Raw genomic sequence first — 24,544 nt, 5'->3', positions numbered from 1 at the left:
GATGGTCAAAGTATCAAAATCTCCTAGCCCTGCCTCTCCCTAACACCTGTATGTTCTAATAGTATAACTTGGCTTTAGAACTAAGGTACAGAGCACACATCTGCAGTCTCCAACTCCTCCAAGGCTAAAACAGACAGATGACAATTTCAAGGCCAGACTGGGCAGTTTAGGAAGACTTGTCTCAAAATAAATATATAAATAAAAAGAGCTGTGAATGTAGCTCAGTGACAGAGTATTTCCCTGGGTTCAACTCACACTACCACAAAATAACAAAAATATTAACAATAATGAAATTCCAATCTAGGGTATGGGTTCATATACTACTTTGCTTCCTAGAGAATTAAAAGTGATTTCCCTTCAGCCCCTGAGCCCATCCAGCCAGTCCTGGGGATTGAATCCAAGGCTTTGCACTAGTCTCCAATCCTTTGTTAAATTTTGAGACGAGGTCCCAGACTGGACTCAAACTTTTGATCCTCCTGCCTCAGTCTCCTGAGCAGCTGGGATTACAGGCTTGCACCACCACCCTGCCTGATTTCTCTTCTTTTTTTTTTTAATTTTAAAGAGATTAAGATAAAAGAGGACATAACAAAGCAGATCAGAACAGAACAATTTAAGCAACACAGTATTTCACCACAAGACAACCCGATATAACAGTAGCTACCATAATGTCTTTCCTTGAAATAGTTGAGCATACCTTCATACCCAATACAATCAAACGTAACAAAATAGTATAAAACCATTAAAGAGAATGAAAATACTACAGGGAATTCAGAACCAAATAGCAGAAAATGAACAATGGTTACTATATTATCTCATTGTCCATAAAAAATTTTGTTTATACTACCACACGTGATAAAATCCAGTAAGATATTACATGATAGAACCAATGGAAACAGAAGAACAAAAGTATGGTAGTACTTCAAAGCAAGATGATATTAAATCAGCACTGGCTATTATAATGTCTTGTTTTCTTCAAAATAGCTGTTTATACCATCACAGATAATAAAATCAAACAAAACAGAATAAAACCATTCCAACTAATGAATGAAAACATTATAAGGCTTCAAAGCAATGTAATGGGGAATCATGATTACCATAAACTCTTATGTACTCTTACCATTTCTTATACTGGGAGACTTTGGTATTTATACATGTGAGTTTGATTTATTTTGCTTATGAGTATGGTCTCAAGTTGCATCCATTTATTTATAAATGTCTCAATGTGATCATTTTTTATAGCTGAGTAGTACTCCATCGTGTAAAAATACCACAACTTTTTTTTATCCATTCCTCAGTTGTTGGACACTTCGGTTGTTTCCAAGATCTGGGTATTACAAATTGTGCTGCTATAAACATGGGTGCACATATATCACTGTGGAATGATGTTTTGAGTTCTTCTGGGAACATGCCTAGAAGTGGAATAGCTAGAACAAATGGGACTTCCAATCCCAGCCTTTTGAGAAATCTCCAGATTGACCTTCACAGTGGTTGCACCAGTCTATACTCCCACCAACAGTGCAGGAGTGTTTCTTTTTCCCCACAGCCTCTCCAGCATTTATTGTTGGTGGTTTTCTTGATCCTGGCTATTCTTCCTGGAGTGAGATGGAATCTCAATGTGGTTTTAATTTGCATTTCTCTAATGACTAATGATGATGAACATTTTTTTCATGTGTTTATTTGCCATTTGTATTTCTTCATCTGAGAACTCTGTATTCATCTCAGATGCCCATATTTGGACTGATTTCTCTTCTTGGTTTTTTTTTTAAATGGGCTGGGTGCAGTGGTATACACCTGTAATCCCAGCAGTTTAAGAGGCTGAGGTAGGAGGCTCATTTTGAGATTGAGGCCAGTCTGGGCTACAAAGTGAGTTCAAGGCAGTCCTGAACTGCACAGTGGAAATTTGTTTCAAAAAGACAAAAAAATAGTCCTTTATGGCAAAGAGCCTTGAGAGTCATTCACCGAACAGGGAATTGGGAAGAGATGAGCTGCATCTCTACCACACAGATACACAACAGGCTTCAACAGAGCATAGATAATAAAATATATTGAGGTACGATAAGTTTAGGCTACTTATTTCCTTTGTTATTTGTTTGTCGAGTGCTATGATGGAGCCAGAGCCTGGCTCATGCTACACAAGTGCTTCTCCGCCGAGTTAAATACCTGAAGCCCTTCTTTATTTTAAATACAATTTATTAAATTCTAACTTTATGTAATTTAATTTTTGGTAATAGATGTGTTTAACAACCAGTTCAAAACATTCCTGAAAACTAATTCTGGTGAACCAGGGCAAGTTGATGCTAGCATCTCTAGCTTGACATTTATAAAAAAGGAAACTAGGAATAAAATTATTGCTAAACATATGTGCTTCTAATACAAGCAATATACTTCTACATTTAAGTGAACTAATTGGAGAGGAAAAATCATTCTATCCAAATCATTAAGACAGGCATTTCCAAAAAAATTTTCTTTCTCTGTTTAATAATTATTTCAGATTTTGTAGGACTAGTTTCATAAATGTATACTTAAATCAAGTGATTTAAGTGTGTGTAGTTTATCTGATGTCAGTTTTGCCTTAATAAAACAGTGTAAATCATGCTCAATTTGGCAGTACATATATTAAATTGCTGTAGGATTTATTAAAATCATATACTTTTATTGTTTTGACTGTGTACAATTATTTGATCAACAATAGTTGTAATGTTAGAAAAATTTAATATCTAGCCTTATGGTCAGAGAAAGTAAAATAATAATTCATTTTTCATTAATATTTGAAGTAAAGAAATAGACTTAGTTAACATGCTTAATCCTAAACACATAAAAATTATAATAAAATTTCATGGTGGTAAATCATGGAGTGCAGATTTGAATTCAAGTAGAAGAAATGATGTAAATAACTGTCTGTTAGAGAAGAGTCTGTTCATGTATTTTTTAAGTGGATGGCTGTAGTATCAAATTGCTAGGGCATTTAATTCAACAGCATACATTTAAAATTGATGTAACCATTTTACTTTTGCCTGTATGAATCTTCTCTTCACTGGAAATTGCAAGCTTCACAACTATTTAAACATTTAATGAAAAATATCAGGTGCTCAAAATAAAAGATAATAAGAAAAAGAAAAAAGGTGTTGTAATCTAGTTTGACAGTGTATCTAGAAGTATACCTTCACTTAGTACAACTGTCTTAGGTGTTTTATATATTCTTTGAACTACTAGTCTGGTTTTCAATCTGTAGGTATGAAAATTAACTTTATAAAGTGTTATAAAATAAATAAATGAATCTGATGCTGGAAAAATAAAATGAGGTGGAGGGAGGGAAAGAAGGAATTGAAATGTGTTATGTACAGGTACCAATCCCTAACAGTGAATGCAATCATCTTGTGCTGCAAATACAAAAACAAATAAATAAAGGTTTACTTAAAAATACACAGTTTTAAAATAATTTAAACCAGGCATGGTGGCACATGCCTACAATTCCAGCACTCGGGAGGCTGAGACAAGAAGACTGTCCCAAGTTTGAGGGCAGCCTGGGCTACCTAGTGAGTTCAAGGCCATCCTGTACTACATAGCGAGACTCTATCTCAAAAAAATTTTAAAAAATAATTTAGAAAGTATACTAGTAGAAAATGGCTATGTTTACAATTAAATGAAATCTTGTCTATAAAATTGTCCCAGTCCCCTGGAATTAAGGAGTTAATTTTCCCTTCTCCATGTTCTGAGAATCTCTCCAAAGACATGCAATATAGTTACCTTTAGATTTATAGGTGTTTTTGGTTTTGTTTGTTTGGTTTGGATGTTCATTTGTTTTTGAGATAGGGTCTCTTTATGTAATCAGACTCACCATCTTCCTGCCTCAGCCTCCTGAGTGCTGGGATTAAAAGCATACAAAGTACTCTGTGCCTCGGTTTCATCATTTGTAATGTGAGGGTCACTATAATTATTAACTTGATAAGAATATTGATAGTATCATGCTTACTAGAACCATACCTAGCACATACATGTTTTCTATGTTTATGATCAAAAAAATCTTCTTTGTAAGAGTTATTCCCTTCCCCAAGAGCTCCTCGCACATCATGTAATTATATCATTTTCAGCACAGCTGAAGGACTGGGTCATGGGACTCTCCCTTCCAGAATGGTGCTAACCCTCCTTGGTCTTCCTTGTGCCACACAAATCCTTCTCCATTCCTAGATAATAACATCTTGGACTTTTTAGACGCCATGGAATGTCCAGCCACTGCCTTGCATAACCACAGAAACTGGGAACACCATGCTCAGAAGGGTCCTCCCAGTCCATTCAGGACAACAATACCCCTATTATAGGGCACACAAACCAAGATCCACACAGTGAGTCAGTATCTACCTTAGGTGTTTTGAAAAATTCTAAAAATAATTCTTCCAATTACTCTTTCTATTGGTTTTGCTTAATTTTTTCTCATAACGTTTTCCTTACTGATCTCACATGCTTATCCTTTTAGTTGTTTGTCATCTGTTTCCCTTCTAGATGTGAGACTCTGGAAGGCAGGGATGCTATCTCACCCATACGCACACTCCTGGCACTTTGTTCATGTTGCTCAGTTAAAGCTTGCTGTATGGTACTGCAGATAAAAATTATGCCTATAGAAAATGAAGGGGAAGATCGTGTTTCATGAAAATTTACTGGTGCTCTTTCTATTGAGATAAAAAAATATAAAACCTTACATTCTAAGAACGGATGATCTTACTAATTCTTATGTCCAGGGACAGACTTACGTTCAGTAACCATATATTGACAAAGCATTACACTTCCTATTTGCAAAACCAACAGCTGTTTGAAATCACCAAAGAAATGCACTTTGCTAGCAGGGTTTGTTTTGTTTTGGGATTGTTTCTTTGTTTTTTATGGTGACACAACTGAAATTTTGGAAACTTGATTCTTGTTGCACACAAAATGAGTTAGCTTCTTGTGACACTTTCATGCTAAATAAAGCTGCACTAGCACTGGCCTCTTAGAATGTTTTTAGAAATGTGGACAAATGAACTACTTGCAACACTGAAAAGAATTTGCTGGAAGGATAATTGAGTGGCTGCCATGTGAGTTCCTTTCATTAGTGGCTCAGACATAGAAATCCATTCATTTAGTCATTTATCCAACAACCATGTGACAGGCTCTGAAGCAGTTCCCTGATTACTGGACAGTAACCCCCAGGTCCACGGTAGGCTAAGGATCTACTATAAGCCAGACTCTGAGATCAAAGCTGTACATGAATCTTCTGTACCTTAACTTGGCTCTTGTAATCACAAGGAAATATTCCTCTTAGAAATTCTTAAGAAAATGGGATCTACAAGTTATTACAAGAATCAGGAGGGCTGCAGACTAAAACTGAAAGCAAACTGTAAATACTGAGATGACTCCAGGGGTTGCTGCAGACGTATCTCCAGACGTTTGTGTGTGAGTGTAGAGGGGGCTAAGACAGGTGTACCTGGTAAATTATGTTTGTAACTTAGCCTGGACTTGAACTCACAGTGATCTTCTGTCTCAGTCTCCTGAGTGCTGGGATTACAGACATGCACCACCATTCCTAGGTTGATCTCTAGATTTTTAAACCTGCACAGTCTTTGAGAGTATCCCTTTTCCCCCTACATGTGTGTCTCCCTCTTTCACTAGGTTACTGGGTCTCTTGTTTATTCTGAATTTGAGGGTCAGCAAATCTGGTTGCCTTGGCCAATGGTCACACTTGTGCCCTGAGCACCAGTACGCTGAACCACTTTCTGAGGACCTAGTTAGCCTTTAGGGTGAACATCTAGTTTCTAGTATACCCTCTGCAAGAGGTATTTATTTAGCAGAGAGTATTACACATCATCCTCACCTTGGCCCCATCTCTATTCTACAGATGAGGAAACAGTCTAAGGTAGGAGGAGATCATACAGAGATAAAATAAGGCTGTTTCCGCAAACCCGCGATGGAAGCTGCTGCTGTTTGCAGCTGTGGTTTGGGGACTGCGAGTGAGACAGCAAAAGTTGGCCAGTACAAGATTAAAACCCAGGTTTCTCTGATTGCTTTTTGCCTTCCCATGCTATGCCACGGAACTTTCGCCCTGATTCCTACCAGCCACACACACACACACACACACACACACACACACACACACACACACACACACTTTTAATTATCCTGACTTCAGAAAAACAAGGAAGAGAATGTTGGAGATGGGGCTGGACAGTGTGACCCCTGAAAGCCTCCTGCACACCCAGCTCACAATTCCCTCCGCCTCACTATGAGTGCAGCTGGAGAAAGGCACAGATGATAACAAGTCTGATCATTCTGACAGTGGATCACGTTGCCAGGTGTGGTGGCACACACTGGTATAACCCCAGATACTTGGGAGACTGAGGCAGAAGGCAGAAGGCTGAGGCAGAAGGCACCCAGCCTGCATTTAGTTTCAGTCCAGCGGGCATTTAGTGAGATCTTGTCTCTAAATAAAACAAGGTTGGGAATATAGCTCAGTGGTACAGGCCCCCTGGGTACAACTCTTGTACGGAGAGAGAGACAGACAGACACCGAGAGACATACAGACAGAGACAGACAGAGCAACAGAGAAAGACAGAGAGGAAAGTAGAGGAAGAAGAAGAGGAGGAGGAGGAGGAAAAAAAGAGGAAGAGAAAGAGGAAGAGAAAGAGGGAGAGGGAGAGGGAGAAGGAGAAGGAGGAGGAGGAGAAGAAGAAGAAGAGGAGGAGGAAGAAGAAGAAAATAGAGGAAGAAGGGAAGAGGAAGAGGAAGAGTGCTATATAGTTTCTCAAAGAGAATTTGTCTATATTATTGCATTTGTATCCAAAAAGTTCTGTTAGTAACCAGGGTGGGTGCTATTGCAACCAGCTTACAGAGCGGTGTAGCGATCGGGTCTCACTAAACTGCTCAGATCGGCCTGGAACTGTGCTCCTCCAGACTCAGCCTCCATGTAGCTGGGATTACAGGCATGTGCCACCAAACCTGGCTAGAGAGCCCTGGATGGAGACCATCACGTGTGCGCTTTCCGAGCATTCTGCACTGCGCCATGTGATCCACATGGCACAGCGCCCAGGGCTTCAGTGCGGTGAGGACTGCAGGACACTGAACCTCTTGTTCACCAGAGCTGCTTTTTCCTTGAAGCTCTCCTGCTCCCTTCAGGTGCTCCTACTTGGTCCAGGATCTGCTCTAGGTGGGCAGAGTGCAGCTTTGTTTTGGATGCCACAGAAACCAGAACCAACAAGATCTGCTTGTCCCCAGCAGAAAGGTAACAGGGCAGTGCTGGCTCTGTCGTTGGACCTGTGTGCATCCAAGGTGATTCATCTCCTGAGTCTTGGCTCTCTGTTTTTTCCTACAATAAATGAGACACATTGCATAATGACCCGAGGGCTGTCACAAACACGTTTTTTCCTTTGCCTACCACGTCCTCCCCTGGGTTTCTCTGCTCATCTTTCAGGCTTCATTGAAATGCTACTTTCTCAGCGACACCTCCCCTAGGGCCAAGCTGTGTTCCTGCCCAGCTCCCTGCACAGCATTCACTATAATTCACACGGACACAACTGCTGCTTTGTTTTCTGGCTTATTGTACATTTCTTCTGCTAGACCGCAAGCTCCCTGAGGGGAAGGGGCATTTCTGCTGTACCATCATTCTGTACACCCAGAGCTGAGCAGTCAGCACTCAGTAGATATCTGTTAGCAGAGATAAGTGACCGAGGCAGTGACCTGCTCACATACAACTCCCTCCCAGACTCCTCTCCCAGTGCAAGCTGGACTTTCTCGGGCATGGGTTGGTGGCCTTAGCCACTCTTACCTTTGCCCATTCAGGTCCACCACACTGGCCTCGTTGTTATTGCATGAAAATGCCAATCCCATTCCTGCCTCACTTTGCACAGGCGTTTTCTATCTAGAATGTTCTTCTCAGATACTCAGTGGTTCTATGCTTTGCTCTAATCATGTCCCCGCTGAAATTCCACCTCTTCAGAGGTCTTTGCTGAATGCTAGGTGCCATTTCTGAAGTACTTTCTCTCCTTGTCCTCTCTCTCTTTCTCTCTCTCGGTTTTAAGACACAGGGCCTTGCTATGTAGTTCAGACTGGCCTCAAACTCACTCTGTAGCTGAACCTGGCTTCAAACTCAACAGTGATCCTCCTGCCTCAGCCTCCTGACCACTAGGATTACCAGCATACTCCATACCACACCTGGCATTTTGTAGGGGTTTGTTTGTGGTACTGAGGATCGAACCCAAGGTCACTGTACTACTTAGCTGTGTTCCCAGCCCCTTAAAATGATTTTTTTCATCTAAAAATAAATTAAAATAAAATTTTGGTGTAATCCCACCCCTTGGGAGGCTGAGGCAGGAAGACCACCATGAACTTGAGGCCAACCTGAGCTACATAGTGAGTTTAAGGCAAGCCTGAACTATAGAAGAAAATGTCTCAACATTTATAAAAAGAAAAGAAAAGAAAATAGAAGAGAAAAAAGAATCAGTGTCTTGTTATCCTCTTGTCTCAGCCTCCAAGTAGCTGGATTGCAGGCATGTGCTACCACACCTAGGTGGCTCACGTCTGGAGGTTAAATGTCACATTCACATTGCCTACTGACTTGTTTGTTTTTGTTTCCTTCATGAGGTCAATGTTCTTTCCCTTTATTCATTTGCTCATTTGTGTACATACACCTGGAGCAGTTTCTGGTGCAAAGTAAATGTGAATGCATGTGTATTGCATGAGAGAATGCACAGTGCAAGGAGAGGTGAAGAGAACAGCTTTCCTTCTTAAAACAAACCAAGTCTTTCAAAGTCAGAGTAAAGAATAATTTCTAATCAGACACAAGAATTTAACAAATGATGGAATCAGGAATCAAGTCGAGGGCAGGCCCCTGGGGGGAGGGAAGGGGGGAGGGAAGAGGGGAGGAGGAGGGGGAGGAAGAGGGAGGAGGGGGAGGAGGAGGGAGGAGGGAGAGGAAGAGGAGGGGGAGGAGGGGGAGGAGGAGGGAGGAGGGAGAAGAGGAGGAAAATCAAAAGTTTGAGAGCAACTTAGCAAGATTCTGCCTTGACCCTTTCCAGGTATCTTCCCAGAACAATTAAAAACGTCATACAACAGCAATATATATGCACCCATGTTTATAGCAGCACAATTTGTAATAGCTCTATCTTGGAAACAACCCAAATGTCCATCAACTGAGGAATGGATCGAAAGCATGTGCTCTTTTTATACAATGGAGTACTGTCCAGCCATAAAGAATGATAAGCTGGAGACTTTTATAGGTAAATGGATGCAAATTGAGTCAATACTCATAAGCGAAATAAATCAGACTCACATGTATAGACATCATATTGTCTTCCTAGTGTGAGAAGCTGAAAAAGTAAATAAGGTCTAAAGTGTACAATAGATACTATAAAATGCAAAGAAACTGTTCAAAAGGTAAACTTGGATGGGGGAAAGGAGAAAAAAAGAAAAGGAAAAGCAAAAAAAAGTATATATATACCCAAGATGGTTTAGATAGTTATACTACTAATTTCTCTTAGTTCATTGAAAAGAAAGGTTTGTGAAAAAAAAAAAATTAAAAAAAAAAAAAAAGAAAAGAAAGGTTTGTGATAATATTGTTTTGACAACTAAACACATATCCTGTACTCTGAGTTACTAAAGATACCAATATGCAGTGTATTAACCATTGTCACTCTTCTATTAGCCTGTTTTGAAATTTTGTTTTATGTCTTTTTTTCTTTAAAATAATTTTTTAAAAAAAGATTCTTCCTTGAAATAAGCACAGAAGAGCTGCAGACGCATCTCAGAGGTAGTGGCAGAAAAGAAAAAAGCTCAGAGAACTGGAAGGATGAGGCCATAGTTTAAGAAAAATGTCACTTTTCTTCTTGCTCTCCAGAGTGTCTTAGACCAATACCTGGAAAAGAGTCTTCTTTAGGAAAAACAGCACGATCTGCTCAGAGATCCTGCCATCATTCACCTTCTTTAGGGAGATGGTTTGCAGAAAACCACTGATGATTAGGCACAGAACACAGAAAATCAGTTCCTTGGTCAGTCCCTGATTCTGAAGAATAGGGTGCTTGGAGCAAATGCTCCAGGTGTATCTAAGTCTGGGGAGGGGAACAGGGCTGGGGATCACACTCAGGCACTGTATATGTTAGGCTGAGCTACTCCCAGGCCCTTGTTTGTGTTTTATTTTGTCTTGTTTTTCCTGTACTGCGGATTGAATCTGGGGCTTCACACTGAACTACACTCCCAGCCCTTTTTCAAATTTTGAGACGAGGTCTCACCAGTTGGCTAAATGGCACAGGATGTGCTGGAACTTTCCATCCTCCTGCCTCAATTTCCCAGATTTCTGGGAATACACGTGCACCCCATCACACCTGGCCCTTGTTTTTCTTAATTTTTATTATTCCTGCTGACAAGATCTACCACACCCCAGCTGGGTACTGTTTGTGAGTCACTTCCTCCTTTGAGCCTCAGTTATCTTATCTATAAAATGGGGAAAATGTTTCTGCCTAGCTCCCTGGGGCTGCTGGGACAATAAGGTGAGGTCATGTAGGTGAAAGCTGTCTGTAAACTGAAAGTCCACTGCATTTTATTGTGAAGAGGTATCTGTGCAGTCAGACTGAGCTGGCTCGGAGGTCAGCTCTGCCCACTCACTGGCAGTGTGGACTTGGGTAAATAGCATCCGTTCCTCATCTAAGTATGAATATTAGTATTATCTACAACTCACAGACTTGTTTTAGAAATTAAATAAGGTTTAAGCAAGATAACATAAGTGTCTAGGGGCCTGGGGATATGGCTTGGCGGCACAGTGCTTGCCTGGTAAGGAGAAAGTTCTGAGTTCAGCTCCTGACATCAATAAACAAACAAAAAAACAAAACTTAAGTGTCTAGGACACAGTCGGTACTCAGCAGCTATTTCTCCTCAAACACAGATACACACATACATAGGCCTTCGAGCAGTCTGGACAGCACAGTGGTCTCAGTCTAGAGGAGCAAACAGGCAGCCAATTAGTTCTTCTCTAGTTTCCATTCAAAGAGAAGAAATCACTGGCCAGAGTCCAGAAAGGTCACTGACGTGGAGAACAGAAAGCCAAATGCTAGTCTCCCACAGGGAGTTTCCAAAAAGTGTGAACACACAGTTGCATAATCTGTCCCTGATCCATGTGTCTGTTGAAATGTTTCAGTAAAATATTCCCCAAAAGGAAGTATGTAATCCGGGCAGTAAAGCGGTTTAAGAAAAGAAGAAGGAAGGGAGGGAGGAGGCTGGGGACTCTCGGAAGTGTGGGTGTGATTAGGAAAAGATGTATGTTGTTTACTGAGGTCCACTATGTGCCATGCAACATACTCACTCTGATCCCTAGTAAGATCCTTGTGATAGCTGGGGATGGTGGCTCATGCCTATAATCCCAGCTGCCTGGGTTTCATAGTGAGCTCAAGGCCAGCCTGTGTCAGCCAAGCAAGACCCTGTCAAAAGAAGAAAGAAAGAAAGAAAGAAAGAAAGAAAGAAAGAAAGAAAGAAAGAAAGTCACAATAAATAAATAAATAAGAACTAGCCTAAGGCAGAGTGCAAGACCATTCAACTAGTACAATACACACACACACAAATTTCTTGCTATAAATTTGAGCTCAGGTGCTGTATTTGTGCTCCCACATTCTAATGGAAGAAACAATAACAATAATTAATACTGCAAATATTTACATAGCACAGCTTATCAGGCAGTGGGCTAATCACACAATCATCAGGACAGCTGTGACACAGGTGCTGTGCTGATCTCCACTTTATAGGATAGAGAACCAGCTGAGATTGAGAAAAATTTACTATCTTCCCCAAAGTCATCCACCCAGCAAGACAGTAGAGGGAGGGTTTGATTCTAAGCAGGGCTCTGAAGCCCATGAAGTTATGTAGGAACATTTCCAAGAGAACCCTTGTGGAGGTGGATCAGAAAGGGATCCCAAGAGAAGACACTCCAGTATGAGAGTGATGTAAATGACCAAGTGATCAGAGGCACTCTGTCCCCATTCCCAGCAGGACAGTTTGTCCCAGCTAGTGGATGTTCGTCACTCTGCCTCTGACCTAAAGTTTAAAGTTTCATTCATGAGTTTACGAACTTGGCAGTGTGGGCAAGGCCCCTGGAGACCAGCTCTTCTAGTCTAACCCCCTCATATTGCAGATAAAAAAAAAGTCTCTGAAGCCCAGTGAGAGCCATGGACACACCAAGTTCACAGAAAAAAGTTTTGTGTTAAATGGAGGAGTTGTTTTGGGGTCAACTATAGCTCGTCTTGTTCTGCAGTTAACAAATGTGGTTGGTTCATTTGGGAAGCTCTTTAAATACACAAATTTTTTTGGCTGGTATGTAGCCAAGTCATAGAGCAGTTGCTAAGCGTGTGAGAAGCACTGCAGATATATTTATGTATCTATATAGGTATAGACATATCAGGTATCTGTACTCTGCTTTTGGAGATTTAGACTTAAGTTTGCAAACAGGCCTGAGAACCTGAATACATAGTAGGCACCCTGGATGGTTCAGATGGTACAGGGCCACGGGCTGCATTTGCAAGTTAGAATCCAATGCCCATTTTTTATTTTCCAGTTTAGGATACAAAGGACCAGTAAAGGACTTGCCCAAAGTCACAAAGGAAATCAATGAGGCTCTAGTTTAAAGCTTTGTGGTCTGAACAAGGGTTCCTGTGGTCAAACTTCATAATCAGGCCAAAGAGGCTCATCAAGGGAGCTGTGTGGTTTTCCCAGCTCTTGATTTCCTTCTTGTGCTCAAATTAAGAAACAGGCTGATACCACTTCCGGGGCCTTGCTAGATAGGAATGTAAAAGCCGAACTTCCAAAAGGAAAAGGAAACAAGATCTTGTCTCCCTATGGGGTTTCCCCCAGACAAGTCCTATGCTCCAGAAATGAGGTCAGACACCAGCTCTTCAGCTGGCCCTAGTGCAGCTAGCTCTGGGCTACATGTATTTTCTATTTCAAGAGGATGGGTTTGGGGCACCTTTCCTGTGGAGGTCAGATAAGGTAAAGAGCCAGGAACAGCCACACATTCCTGCACCTGAAAGGTATGGTTAGCACCTATTCACACCTGCCTTTTCCTAAACCTGCCCTTTTTCCTAAACCTCTCCTTAAACCTCACTCCCTAACCCTTCACCCCGGGGCTATTTAAGCAGGGGGAGTTTACTGCTGCTTCTTTTGTCACTACTATGCCATTACCTACTTCATTCTTTCCTTTCCTTTCTTTTCCTTTCCTTTCCTTCGTTCATTCTTTCCTTTTCTTTGGTAATAGGAATTGATGTTTGGAGTCACATGTCCTTGGTTCGAATCCCAGTTCGGCTTTCTATAAACTTTCAGACTTGAATAGAACCAAGCCCTTCTCTTAATATCAGTTTCCTCACCTAAAGGGGGATGATACCTACCTTCTTGGATTGTGGTTATTAAACAAGATCATACAGGTACTTACTAAGCAGAAAATACTTTCTCACAAATACTAGATCATGTGAATAATCAATAGATCAGAGGCATTTAAATATATATTTGTTGTACTGAATTGAAGTGCCTAAAAGAATAGGGGTTGGGTTAGAGACCAATTGAACTGAAAGCAAATAAGAAATCATTGGGCCTTAACTGCCAACCTGGACTACAAGTAAATTATAGTGTTTCCAAATGAGAATGGAAACCACAAACTTACTCTTGATAACGGATCAAGTTTCTTTTATCTGGAATTGTATCATTTCAAGACAATAACATGACTATTACATATCGTTCAGAAATTTTGCTTGGCAGTTTTATGACTCTGATAAATTTTTAACATGAAAAAATAATTAGTGGAAGGTAATTAAATGTTGGATAATATTAATCTTATTCAAATCCTCATTTCATTATCAGGAAAACTGAGATTTAAAGAAGGGCTTGCTAGTCAAACAGCTAGGAAGTTGTACACAGACTGTAAAATTCAGCCCCCGCCCCCCCCCCCCCCCCCCGCTAAAATCAATTACTTCTGGAAGGGGAACCTAACATCAATGAAGCTGAGGAATTTTGGCCTTCTGGAATAGGTATAAAATAAGTCATTAATTTGCTGTTGTCCTTTTTCTGTTCTTGACTTGCTCAGCAAATATTTACTGACAGTCCACTATTGGGACTCAGAGAAGGCAGAGATAGCATAATCATGGTGTCAGACAAAGTCACAATTTGACTTCTGGAGTGATTTTAGAACTTGTGGTCTTTTTCCATTGGATATCCATTTTTTGTTTTTTTAAAGGCAGGTCTCATTTTGTGGTTCTGGCTGACCTTGAGATTACTGTGAAGCCCAGACTGGCCTCAAACTCACAGTGATCCTCACCCTCCCAAGTGCTGGAATCACAGGTGCGAGCCACTCTGCCCAATCGGACACCCAAATTTTAAGCCACCTACTGCTCTCTCATCTAACATGGTTTCACTTTGTGGGAAGGGACTGTCTCATGTTGTTCTCACCTTCCCAGGACCCAGCTGCTGAGAAATCAACAGTTGTAGTGTTTGGAAACACCTGGATTCTAATACTGACTGTCCGCTTTCTCTGGGTCAATATATGGCTTCCCTTTGTTGACCCTTAATCATCTGTATAATAGATACAGAGGCAAAATAATATGTAGAAAAGCTTTTCAAAACCTTCACTAGGAAAAAAACAGGCAATTTAAATTGAAGATAGTCAACGTTTATCATCTGGTTAATATTCACATCTATTACCCTCGCCAGCGAGCCACAGCAGGCCGCCTGCCTGACCTCGCTAGTCACCGCCCTGCCCCGCCCCGCCCCCAATTTCCCTCTAGAGGGCATGCAAGCGCTACGGATTTTGTGCCTCGCTTCTGTTCGCCTTCATCCTTCATTCTGCGCATGTGCATACTCGTTTCCCCGCTGCCTAAGTCCTGTACGTAGTTTAAGGCTCGGGTGCACAAATTGCGCCTGCGCATTGTCAGCTCCGCCTTCCGCCGCCATCCCCGGAAACGCTTCCTTCTCACGTAGCTACCTCGGCTCTTCGGGTCGCGGGAATTTGCCTCTCTAGGCTGGTCGGGCCTCTTCTCCATGGTCCGGTCTGTTAACAGGGTTTTGAAAGCTAGCAGGTGAGGCCGGGCTAGGCGCGGACGCTGCATCCCCGAGTCAGTCACCGGTGAGTGAACCCCAGAGGAGTTGTTGTACGGTGGGGGCCGAACAGCAGAAATGGACCAGGTTTCCTTCCAATCTGGGAATGGTTTGTCTCTTCCGTCCTCCCCCCAACTCCTGGAATGGGCTCGCCCCTCGGTCCCAGTCCCTCCCCCCGGGCGGAGTGGCGTTGTCAAGGCGAAGACAGGCCAGGCTGGCTGGGGCCCAGCTTGTACGCTGTCCCCGCAGGTGGCTGGGCGATCGGGAGACCATGGCGCGGCGACGGTGAGGCTCGGGCAGTGGCCGGACCCCGCGGGCCAGTATGGCGGGCCAGTTCCGTAGCTACGTGTGGGACCCGTTGCTGATCCTGTCGCAGATTGTGCTCATGCAGACCGTCTATTATGGCTCGCTGGGTCTGTGGCTGGCGCTGGTGGATGCTCTAGTGCGAAGCAGCCCCTCGCTGGACCAGATGTTCGACGCCGAGGTAGGGTCACCCGGCTGGCGGGGGTGGGGTCTCGGTTCACGGTGTAGGCTGTTGTCTGACACTGCTGGAGTCTAGAACGAGCTCGACCACGTTCACGCTGTATGGGCCTACGAAAGGATTCCACTCTTACAAGCCTCAGAGGCCCCATCCATAAAATGGAAAGACTGGTAACAGGAAGATAAGTGCAAAGGGAAGGGTCTGCATGTTGTTTTAAACAAGCTTGCATTCCAGGCAACTCTTTCTTCTGTTTTCTGTGAATCTGGGGAAGCGACTTCTCTTCTTTAGCCCAGGTCCCTGCGTTCCATTCCAGGGATAGGTGTGGATCAAGGAGCATTCATGGGGTTGCAATGGAAGCTATCTGGGCTTTGAGATCAGACAGGCTTCCATTTAAGTTGGATTCTTTTTGCTGTATAACCTGGGGCAAGTGTTCTTACTTCTCTTACTGTTTTTCTGTATACAAAATCATGGGACTGGAAGCAGAGAAGTGGTGAACTGTGGTGCCAGAGATCCTGTGTTGAGGGTCCAATCCAGGCCTAAACACACTACTGTAATTGTGGGAATGTGAGCAAGTCACCTTTCTGAGCCTTTTCCCTCTTCTGGAAAGTGAACAGAAATTCTCTTCACCCTCAGTAAATCACCCTCAGTAAAATGTTATGAGGCTCAGAGGGACCTAGGAATAAAAAAGTACTGTATAAATTACAACAGGCCTAAAAGGTATTACGCCTGAGAGGCACCTGCAGCTAATGAACACAGCTGGTGGAGCCAGAAGATCTGGGATGGTGTCCTTGCTCTTGATGCTTATTCTTTGCATGGTGCCTGGGCAAGTTGTTATCTAACAAGAGGTGGTAGTAGTAACAGTAAAGGCTGTTGTAGATTTTGTAAGGATATTATGAAATTCTGGATGTCAAAGGCTTTTCTCTGTAAATTGGAAGTGTGGTGGAGATAATTGGTATTCTGTAACATCACCGAGGTAGTGAAGGTTGTGCGTACCCTAGTGCTTAATGGTAACCTTATAGGGGCTTCCTTTCTCCTAGGAAGGGCATATGGAAATTCTAGACTATGTTGGAAAACCATACACAACCTGAGATCTAGGCCAAAGTTCAACAGTACTTTTCTGAAGGTTGGGGGTGGTGAAGATTTTAGATCACAGCTACTCAGCTCTGCCATTGTAGTGCAAAACCAACCATATACAATAAGTAAGTGACTAGTTGTAGGGTATGTGCAATAAAACTTTGTTTACAAAAGCACGTGTCTGGTCAGTGGAGCCTTCTAGGCCTTACTCTTGCTATTTACTTACTGTATCATTTGGGCAGCTTAACTTGAGGTTTTATATCATCCTTCTCAAAATGAGAATACTACTACCCTTCCACCTATCATGAGGATTAAATGAAATACTACAATGGATGTTCATGAAAGTATCTTGGAGAGAGAGAGAGACCAGACAGGGAGATAAAGAAGGACACTTGTTGGAATTAGGAAGCCATACACATGAAGGGCCATTGTCATCTGTGTTCTGTGAAGGATGCTTGTACCATAGGAGGACTGCTGGGGTTCTGCAGCCTGGTATCCTTACTCTACCAGATCATATCTCCAGCGTATTTCCATTTGTGATTCTTCCTCAGATCCTGGGCTTTTCTACCCCTCCAGGCCGGCTTTCAATGATGTCCTTCATCCTCAATGCCCTCACCTGGTGAGTACCACTGGTTTTGCTATCTAGCTTTTTGGGCCTTAGAAATGGGACTTAGTAAATTCAGGCACAAGACAATTGATGCTTGTGCCTGGTCCTGATTAGTGGTAGATTAAAGTAGGTGGCTGAGGGGACTGGCTCTATCATGGGACTACTTTCATGGCTGTTTTGACTTAGCTGCAAAGCTCTTCTCTTACTATGTATGTGCTCCCTGCATGACAGCTTCCATCTCAGGTCACCTCCATCACAGATCACAGATATGTGGCATGAGGTGAGGAAAAGATCAGGCTGGAAGTCAGGAAGACTGGCTTGTAGTCTTGCTGCCTCTGCCATTAGTTGAATTACTTCCTTCCTCTCTGGCCTCAGGCTCCTTATCTATACACAAAGTGTTGGACTAGGTAGTGTCTAAAGTTACTCATAACCACTTCCTGTCTTTTGAGAAGCACTTTAGCATTAGTGATCAAAATGTCAGGCTGAGAAACACTCATTTGGCTTTCAATTTTGTTCTGTTAACTTTGGACAAGCCCCAGTTTTCTCATCAATAAAGTGGAGCTAGTAAGGTCATCTATATCATAGTTGTAAGGATTAAATATCAATTCACAGGAAGTACTTAGAGCAGTGCCTTGAGGATTAGTAATATTTTTGAGCTTAAAGTGAAGGTTGAAAATTGGGCTGATTTTACGTACATTTATCTCATATGTTCTCTTTACCTTATACAGATGTTAGTTCATGCATGAGTTTTGTTTTTGGTTTTGTATTTGTTTTTTGAGATAGGGTCTTAGTGTGCTTGCTGTGTAGCCTAGGCTGACCTTGAACTCGTGGCAATTCACCTGCTCAGCCTCCTCAGTGCTGGGATTGTAGATGTGTGCCACCATGCCTGACCGCATGCATTTTTTTTTTAATGTACAGAATGCTTCATAAATTTGCATGTCATTCTTGCACAAGGGCCATGCTAATATCTGTTTGTTGTTCCTTTTTTGTTGTTGTTTAAGTATATGTGCTGCCAAAGCAAATTATATATCATGCATGGTTTTTAAACATTTTTTCCCAGATAATTGAAAATCAGTATATTTTATAAAAGCACAAATTTCCGACTTCTCTTGAAAAATGGGAAGAATGATAGATATCAGGCTAACCTACTACCACGATAGGATTTGCCTAAATACTCTCTCCATTGTAACTTGTCTCCATTTGAACTAGAACCTGTATGCCTTGAGGGTATCCCACCAATCCTTAGCATTCCCTTCTGTCACACTTAATATTTATCATCAAGCTTGTACTTTTGTCTTGTTTTGCTCAGTCAAATTCACTCTTAACATTACCTGCCAGGTTTCTCTGGGCATCTAATTTTGTAATCCTTGCTTCATACTTCTCTCACTCACTTCTGAGTACTCTGCTGTCATCCTAACTGTCCCTACCACCCAAGTAATCTAATCCTAAGGCCGGGACAACCCAGTGACAACTCACTGCTATCCTCTCCCAACAGTGCCCTGGGCTTGCTGTACTTCATCCGGCGAGGGAAGCAGTGTCTGGATTTCACTGTTACTGTCCATTTCTTTCACCTCCTGGGCTGCTGGTTCTACAGCTCCCGTTTTCCCTCGGCGTTGACCTGGTGGCTGGTCCAAGCCGTGTGCATTGCACTCATGGCTGTCATCGGGGAGTACCTGTGTATGCGGACGGAGCTCAAGGAGATCCCCCTCAACTCAGCCCCTAAGTCTAATGTCTAGAATTGAGCCCTCTGGATGCTCTGCTGGCACTTGGGACCCCCAACACCTTGGGCTGCTCAGATCCTCCAGATGAGGTCTGGCCCAAGTCTGAGAGGAACCCTGGAGATACAAAATCTCTGTTGATGGAGACATAGCAAGGCCCTGCCAAGGAGGTAGCAGTCAGGATCACAGCTACAAGAATGGCCTTTGTCTCTGAAACCTTGAAATTGGAAGGTCAGGAAAGGGACCTCTTTGAGGCTAATAACAGATTTGGAATGATGTCACTCTTGAGCCATCATTTCGGTCACCAGCCAATGGTTTTTTTAGAAAAGAAAAGAATCAAGGATGTCTGATTGGGGAAAAAAATCAAGGATGTCCGATTGGAGCAAACCACTCTTCTAGTCCTGTTTACTCCCCTGGGACAGCTGTTGCCTTTGCCACGTTGCCGAACTACAGTGTTTCAATTTGGAGAAAAACTTGGATTCTAGATCCTTAACCACAGAAAGAATATAGGTGCAAAGTACCAGGGTGCTGTCAGCAAGAGAACAGCAGGTGGAGACTTCAAGCACAAGAAAAACAGACAACCTGTGCCCTATTACACACATACACGTGTGCACACAAGAATCCGTGACTAGCTTCTGTCCAGTCCCTCTGGTGGAGCCCCATCATGCTGCCACCTCTCAACATAACAGGCTGTAGATCCCAGAGAAGAACCCCAGCATGACTTCCAGTCTGACCCTCAAAACAGAGTCACTGCCTGTTCCCAGGCTCTTACTGGACCTCAGTTCTAGAAGGAGTTCCTTGTTCCTGTCTTATTTGGAATTCTCTGATGAGATGGGTCTAAGGGGTGTCCAGAAAGAAGAAGCTCAACTTTCCGGTCTGGGCTATGCTGGGGGAGATACAAATTTGCTGCTAAGTTTTTTCTTTGGGTAGAATTTCCTCTGTGAGGGCCTTGCAGCTGCCCTTCCTATATACATAAATATAGTATTTTCCACAGTTTTGCCTGTACTTACTTTGTAATGCTATGGGTTGGGACTAAGAAAGATCAGCACAGCCAGCAAGGGTGCTGTAAAGAGTTATGCCATATCCTTTTCTGAACCTAAAATTATTCTACATTTGGTTAAAATAGGTACTTGTATGGGGAACTTCTGTACTCTACTCCCTCTGCGCCTCCAATTAACCTCGTGACTGAGAGTCTTTTTCCCACTTGCCTGAGATTTCTGAACATGTGTGCATGAAGTTTAGATTCACTTCTGCTTTGGCTTTTCTGGATCCTGTCCAAGAGAGCTGTCAGTTTTCAGCTTTCAGTGTTACAGTTATGTAGATCAGTTTTTAACAGTTTTCCTCAGGAGCTTTTGTAGCATTCTGGCTCTGAACCCTGCAGAGTAGGGATTTGAGCCTAACAGGATAAAAGGTCTAAGAATGAATATATCAATGCAGAAGGAAGGTAGGAAGGTGCTACAGTGAGGTAGCTCAGTGATGCAGAATACTGTGATCAAGCTGCAAGGAAGCGCTTGCTACTGGAACATAGTATTTCTGGCTGCAGAGTCCAGGAGGTAAGAACCAAATGGGCCTGTGAGTTTCTTTCCTGTTAGACACTGCAAACTAGGGCCCTGTGACTAATTTGTTTGTTTTGAGACAGGATTTGACTATGCAATTCAGGCTGGCCTTGAACTTAACTATGTAGCCTAGGCTGGCCTTGAACTCATGGATCTTCCTGCCTCAGCCTCTCAAGTGCTGAGATTATAGGTGTGCACAACCATGCTTGTGCAAGGCCTGTGACTGTTTTAAACACCTCAGGACACTCATCTTGTGGCTACTCTCCCTTGATGTGACTGGAACACTTTAGAATTTCTTTTAAGGCATGGATGTTTGGTCTTGGGTCATACAAGTGAAGAGGAATTGTCTTAGGCCATCTATAACATATATAATGTATATAAGTAACAAAACTTCCTTTTATTTTTATATTTTTATTATAACATTAAAATGAAATATCACAAACCCAAGTTTAATAAGATTAACATGTCTACTTAATAACAAACACCTGTCTTAACAGAAGTAGGTTGAGATACCCTTATTGATAATCACTATTTTACCACATCCCAAAAGTGAGTGTGACATTAGATATTTGTGGGATTAGATTAGACTGTGTGGCAGACACGGGGCAGATTTCACACCTCACTGCACTATCCCCTACAGTGTTTGGTTGTCATCTCTGCAGGGCCATGTAACTGAATAATGAAGAATATCATTAAAAATCATGTAATGATGCTAAAATTTCATGATCTGGGAGGTTTCATGCAACTTATGTATGGTTGGTTGGAAACATAGCTTTAAGGGCTTGTGTGTTTTTCTTTGTATCTTCTATAGTGACAGATCTATGCCCCAAGTGTTAATTTAACTTAGAAACTGTCCAAAATAGAGGAATGAAGGCTTTTGTTTTTTGTTTTTCAACAATATAGTGACCAGGCCCAATGCCCCTTAAGATTTTCACAATTTTTAAAGTAACAAGAAATAGTTTCTAGAGTCCATTGAGTGCTGTGTCCAGAAGTGGACTAAGGGTGCTTACTGTATGTCATGTTTTTACAACAAATTCTGAAATAGGGAATAGCATCATCTGTTTCTGATATTGTTCTGTGGTACTTGGGATTGAACCAAGGCCTTTACACTGAGCTACGTATCCAGCCTTTTAAAATTTGTTTTCCTTTGGACAGGATCTCATTATGTAATTCAGGCTGACTTTGAACGCACTATGCAGCCAGACCAGCCATGAACTCATAGCAGTGCTCTTACCATAGCCTCCCAAGTGCTGGAATTACAGGTATGCACTGCTATGCCTGGCTTTTTATTTATCTCGAGACAGAATCTTACCAAGTTGCCCAGGCTAAGCTCAAACTTGTGATCCTCCTCCCTCAGCCTCAAGAATGCTGGGATTACAGATGTGCACTACTGTGCTTGGGCTGGATCATCTCTATTTTATAGATGAGGAAACTTTAAGGAACTTACCCAGCATTATTTGTAGGAGCTGGCAGCACCAGGATTTGGGTTAAGGTAGTGACATTTATAAGCTATTCTAAAGAGATTTATCAGTAAGTTATAAGCTCTGATTGGTTAAGAGCCTATCACTTTATGAGCATACCTTCTCATCCCACAGTATTGTTTAAGTACTGAGAATTGTTAGCACTTTATAACCATTTTGGTAAGTCCCCAACTTATGAACAAGTTCCATTCCAGGGGAATGTTTGTTAAGTAGGATGTGTTTATAAGTCTGACAAAGTGAGTCTCATACAGTACACCTGTGAAAATTCACAACTCAAATGTTCATAAGTAGAGGACTTAGTGTGCTGGCTTTTTGAGAAAAATTGATAGGCAGTATACAAAATATGGCCAGAGAGTTCCAGATGACTGTGAGAATGCAGGAAATGTCTATTTCCAGAGCATAAAGGATTGTACCTAGATCAGAAAGTTGCTTCCAGCCCACCATCAACTTGATGTATCTCTTGACTTTCTAGGAAACTGAAGTCAGCTTCCCTTGCTCACATACCACCTGAACTCTGGCCATTCAGAGGGAAAAGAGATGAGTTTTGTATAATTCATGCTCAAATAGTTTATAACCAAGAAGAAAGATGGGAAAGGAAGAAGAGATACCTGGCTCAGAGGGTAGCTCTGACCCCAGGGTCTAGGCATCCCTGACCAAATGGGAGCCAAGAGACATAGGGGAGGTTGAAAATTTATTAGGAAGCCTGAGCTTACAGGGTTGCTTAGCTCAGTCTGTCCCAGAAGCTCAGTGTATTGGACTCCTTCCTTTGACTCAGACCCAGAGGGCAGCTGGTACCCAGCGGACACAGAACCTCAGGGGCATGATATCTGAAGACCCAGGGTCTGGGGACAGAGGGATAGATTCAAATACAGGAAGATTCCTGGAGGATTAAAAGCGGAGGATTATTGCTTGACATTTTCTGTAGGAAAGTAATAAAGGGCGATGAAGACAGCACTGAGGCAGGAAGGGTAGAGAAAGCCGAACACTGGCTGCTACCTTGGTAAATCAGTAAGAATGACAGGATCCGAAGCTAGGTGACTTCAGAGGACTGCCATGGAGGTGTAGGGTTAAGTCCTGGCGTCCCTGTTACTAGTGTGAGCCCTTGGGTAAACTATTTAATTTCACCTTCATTTGTAAAATGAGTTTCCTCACTTACAAAATGAGAGTAGTTCTAGAGTCAACCTTCAATATCCATGAGAGACTGCTTTTAGGATCCCTAAGGATACCAAATTCTGAAGATTCTCAAATTCTTTATATAAAATGGCATAGTGAGAAAATACAACAGCATAATATTATAACCTACACTCATCCCTTCATAGACTTTAGAGTACTTACAATTGTAGTATAAATGTTATCCAAATAGTTGTTGCTGCTGGGCACCCTGTGATGTGCACCCTGCACTTGGGAGGCTGTGGCAGGGAGATCACTACAAATTCAAGGCCAGCCTAAGCTACATAGTAAGTTCAAGGCAAGCCTGAACTACATAGCAAGACCTGTCTCAAAAAAGCAAAAGTTGTGCTGTATTATTGTATTGTTTCGGGAATAATAAAAGCTATATATGTTTGGTGTTGCTGAAGTGCTTACTGTTGGTAAGCACAGAATGAATACAGAACTCACAGATGTGGAGGGCCAATTGTACTTCCTGGGGTTATGAGGATTTAAAAAGATGTTATGGGCAGAGAACTTAGCACAGTGCCTGGCACAGAAGAACTGATCCAAAAGCCTGTTATGAGGCTACTACCTACCTCCGATCTTATAGAAGAGGACTGTTTCATGAACCAATGTGTTTTCTAGTGTTACACAGGCTGCAGGCATGCCTGTGGTATAGGTACCACCACTAAGTGGTAAGCTCCTTACCCTGCAAAGTGGTGTCTTTTCATTTAACCTAATGAGCTTGGGCATCACTATTTCTTGCAAACAAAGAAATTGAAGGTTAGGGAATAAACAACTTTCCTTACATCACCCAGCTAATAAAATTAGCCTCAAAGGCTCCATTCTACTTTTACATTCCGATTGTTTGCATAGGACCTAATCTAGACAATTAGAACAGTTAAGTGACGGTGAATATGAAATAAGCTTGGCTTATTGACAAGCAGCTAGTTGCCAAAAGCCCTCAGTTATGTAGCTGCTCATAAGCAAGAAATGGGGTCAGTACAATCCCTGGGGCTTCATTATTGGAAAGGCCCAGGGAAAAGGGTTAGGGAAAGGCCAAACATTTTTTCTGTACCCCACAACTGATTTTATCTACATAAACTTGATTTGCTTAAAGCCTTCTGAAATGAACTTTAGTATCCTTGTTTTAAAAACATGAAATAGGCTGACAGTGGTCATGTGACTTGTTAAAATTCACTCAATAATAAGCTCCATTTTACATTTTTCTTTTCTATTTTTTTATCAGTACCAGGGATTGAATTCCCGACCGCCTGCTTATAAGGCAGGTGCTTATGCCGCTGAGCTAAATCCCCAGCCCCCAATAATAAGCTCCAAATCAAACACTTTAAAGTGCCCCTTCCACCCCCTGTTAACTGTTACCCATTTCTAGA

General features: G+C 42.2%; 1 protein-coding gene and 1 long non-coding RNA gene across 5 annotated transcripts in view; one reads left to right on the top strand and one right to left on the bottom strand.

Moving 5' to 3' along the window:
* Positions 1-595: 595 nt before the first annotated feature.
* LOC134475991 (uncharacterized) lies at positions 596-11,434 on the bottom strand. Its single transcript, XR_010047368.1, has 2 exons — positions 11,318-11,434; positions 596-7,333 (listed from the first exon to the last, which is right to left on the bottom strand). It is a non-coding gene; the product is annotated as an uncharacterized LOC134475991 (long non-coding RNA).
* A 3,421-nt stretch (positions 11,435-14,855) lies between these two features.
* Sys1 (SYS1 golgi trafficking protein) overlaps positions 14,856-24,544 on the top strand; it is a 33,806-nt gene continuing 24,117 nt past the window's right edge. Inside the window, exons 1-4 of one of the 4 annotated variants that reach the window (XM_003467687.5) lie at positions 14,910-15,112; positions 15,334-15,568; positions 17,191-17,258; positions 18,742-19,957. In XM_003467687.5, coding sequence (XP_003467735.1) covers positions 15,407-15,568; positions 17,191-17,258; positions 18,742-18,982 — 471 coding nt within the window. In that variant the 5' untranslated portion in view covers positions 14,910-15,112; positions 15,334-15,406 and the 3' untranslated portion in view covers positions 18,983-19,957. Of the gene's footprint in view, positions 15,113-15,163; positions 15,569-17,190; positions 17,259-18,741; positions 19,958-24,544 lie in introns of those variants that run through there. The other 3 variants (XM_063248271.1, XM_023564227.2, XM_063248270.1) reach the window with 3 other exon arrangements.

Source organism: Cavia porcellus, unplaced genomic scaffold (assembly GCF_034190915.1).
Source record: "Cavia porcellus strain 051 isolate PalLab524CR breed Dunkin Hartley unplaced genomic scaffold, mCavPor4.1 scaffold_5, whole genome shotgun sequence".
NCBI classification, from domain to species: Eukaryota; Metazoa; Chordata; class Mammalia; order Rodentia; family Caviidae; genus Cavia; species Cavia porcellus.
This window is presented reverse-complemented; position numbering and strand designations above follow the sequence as displayed.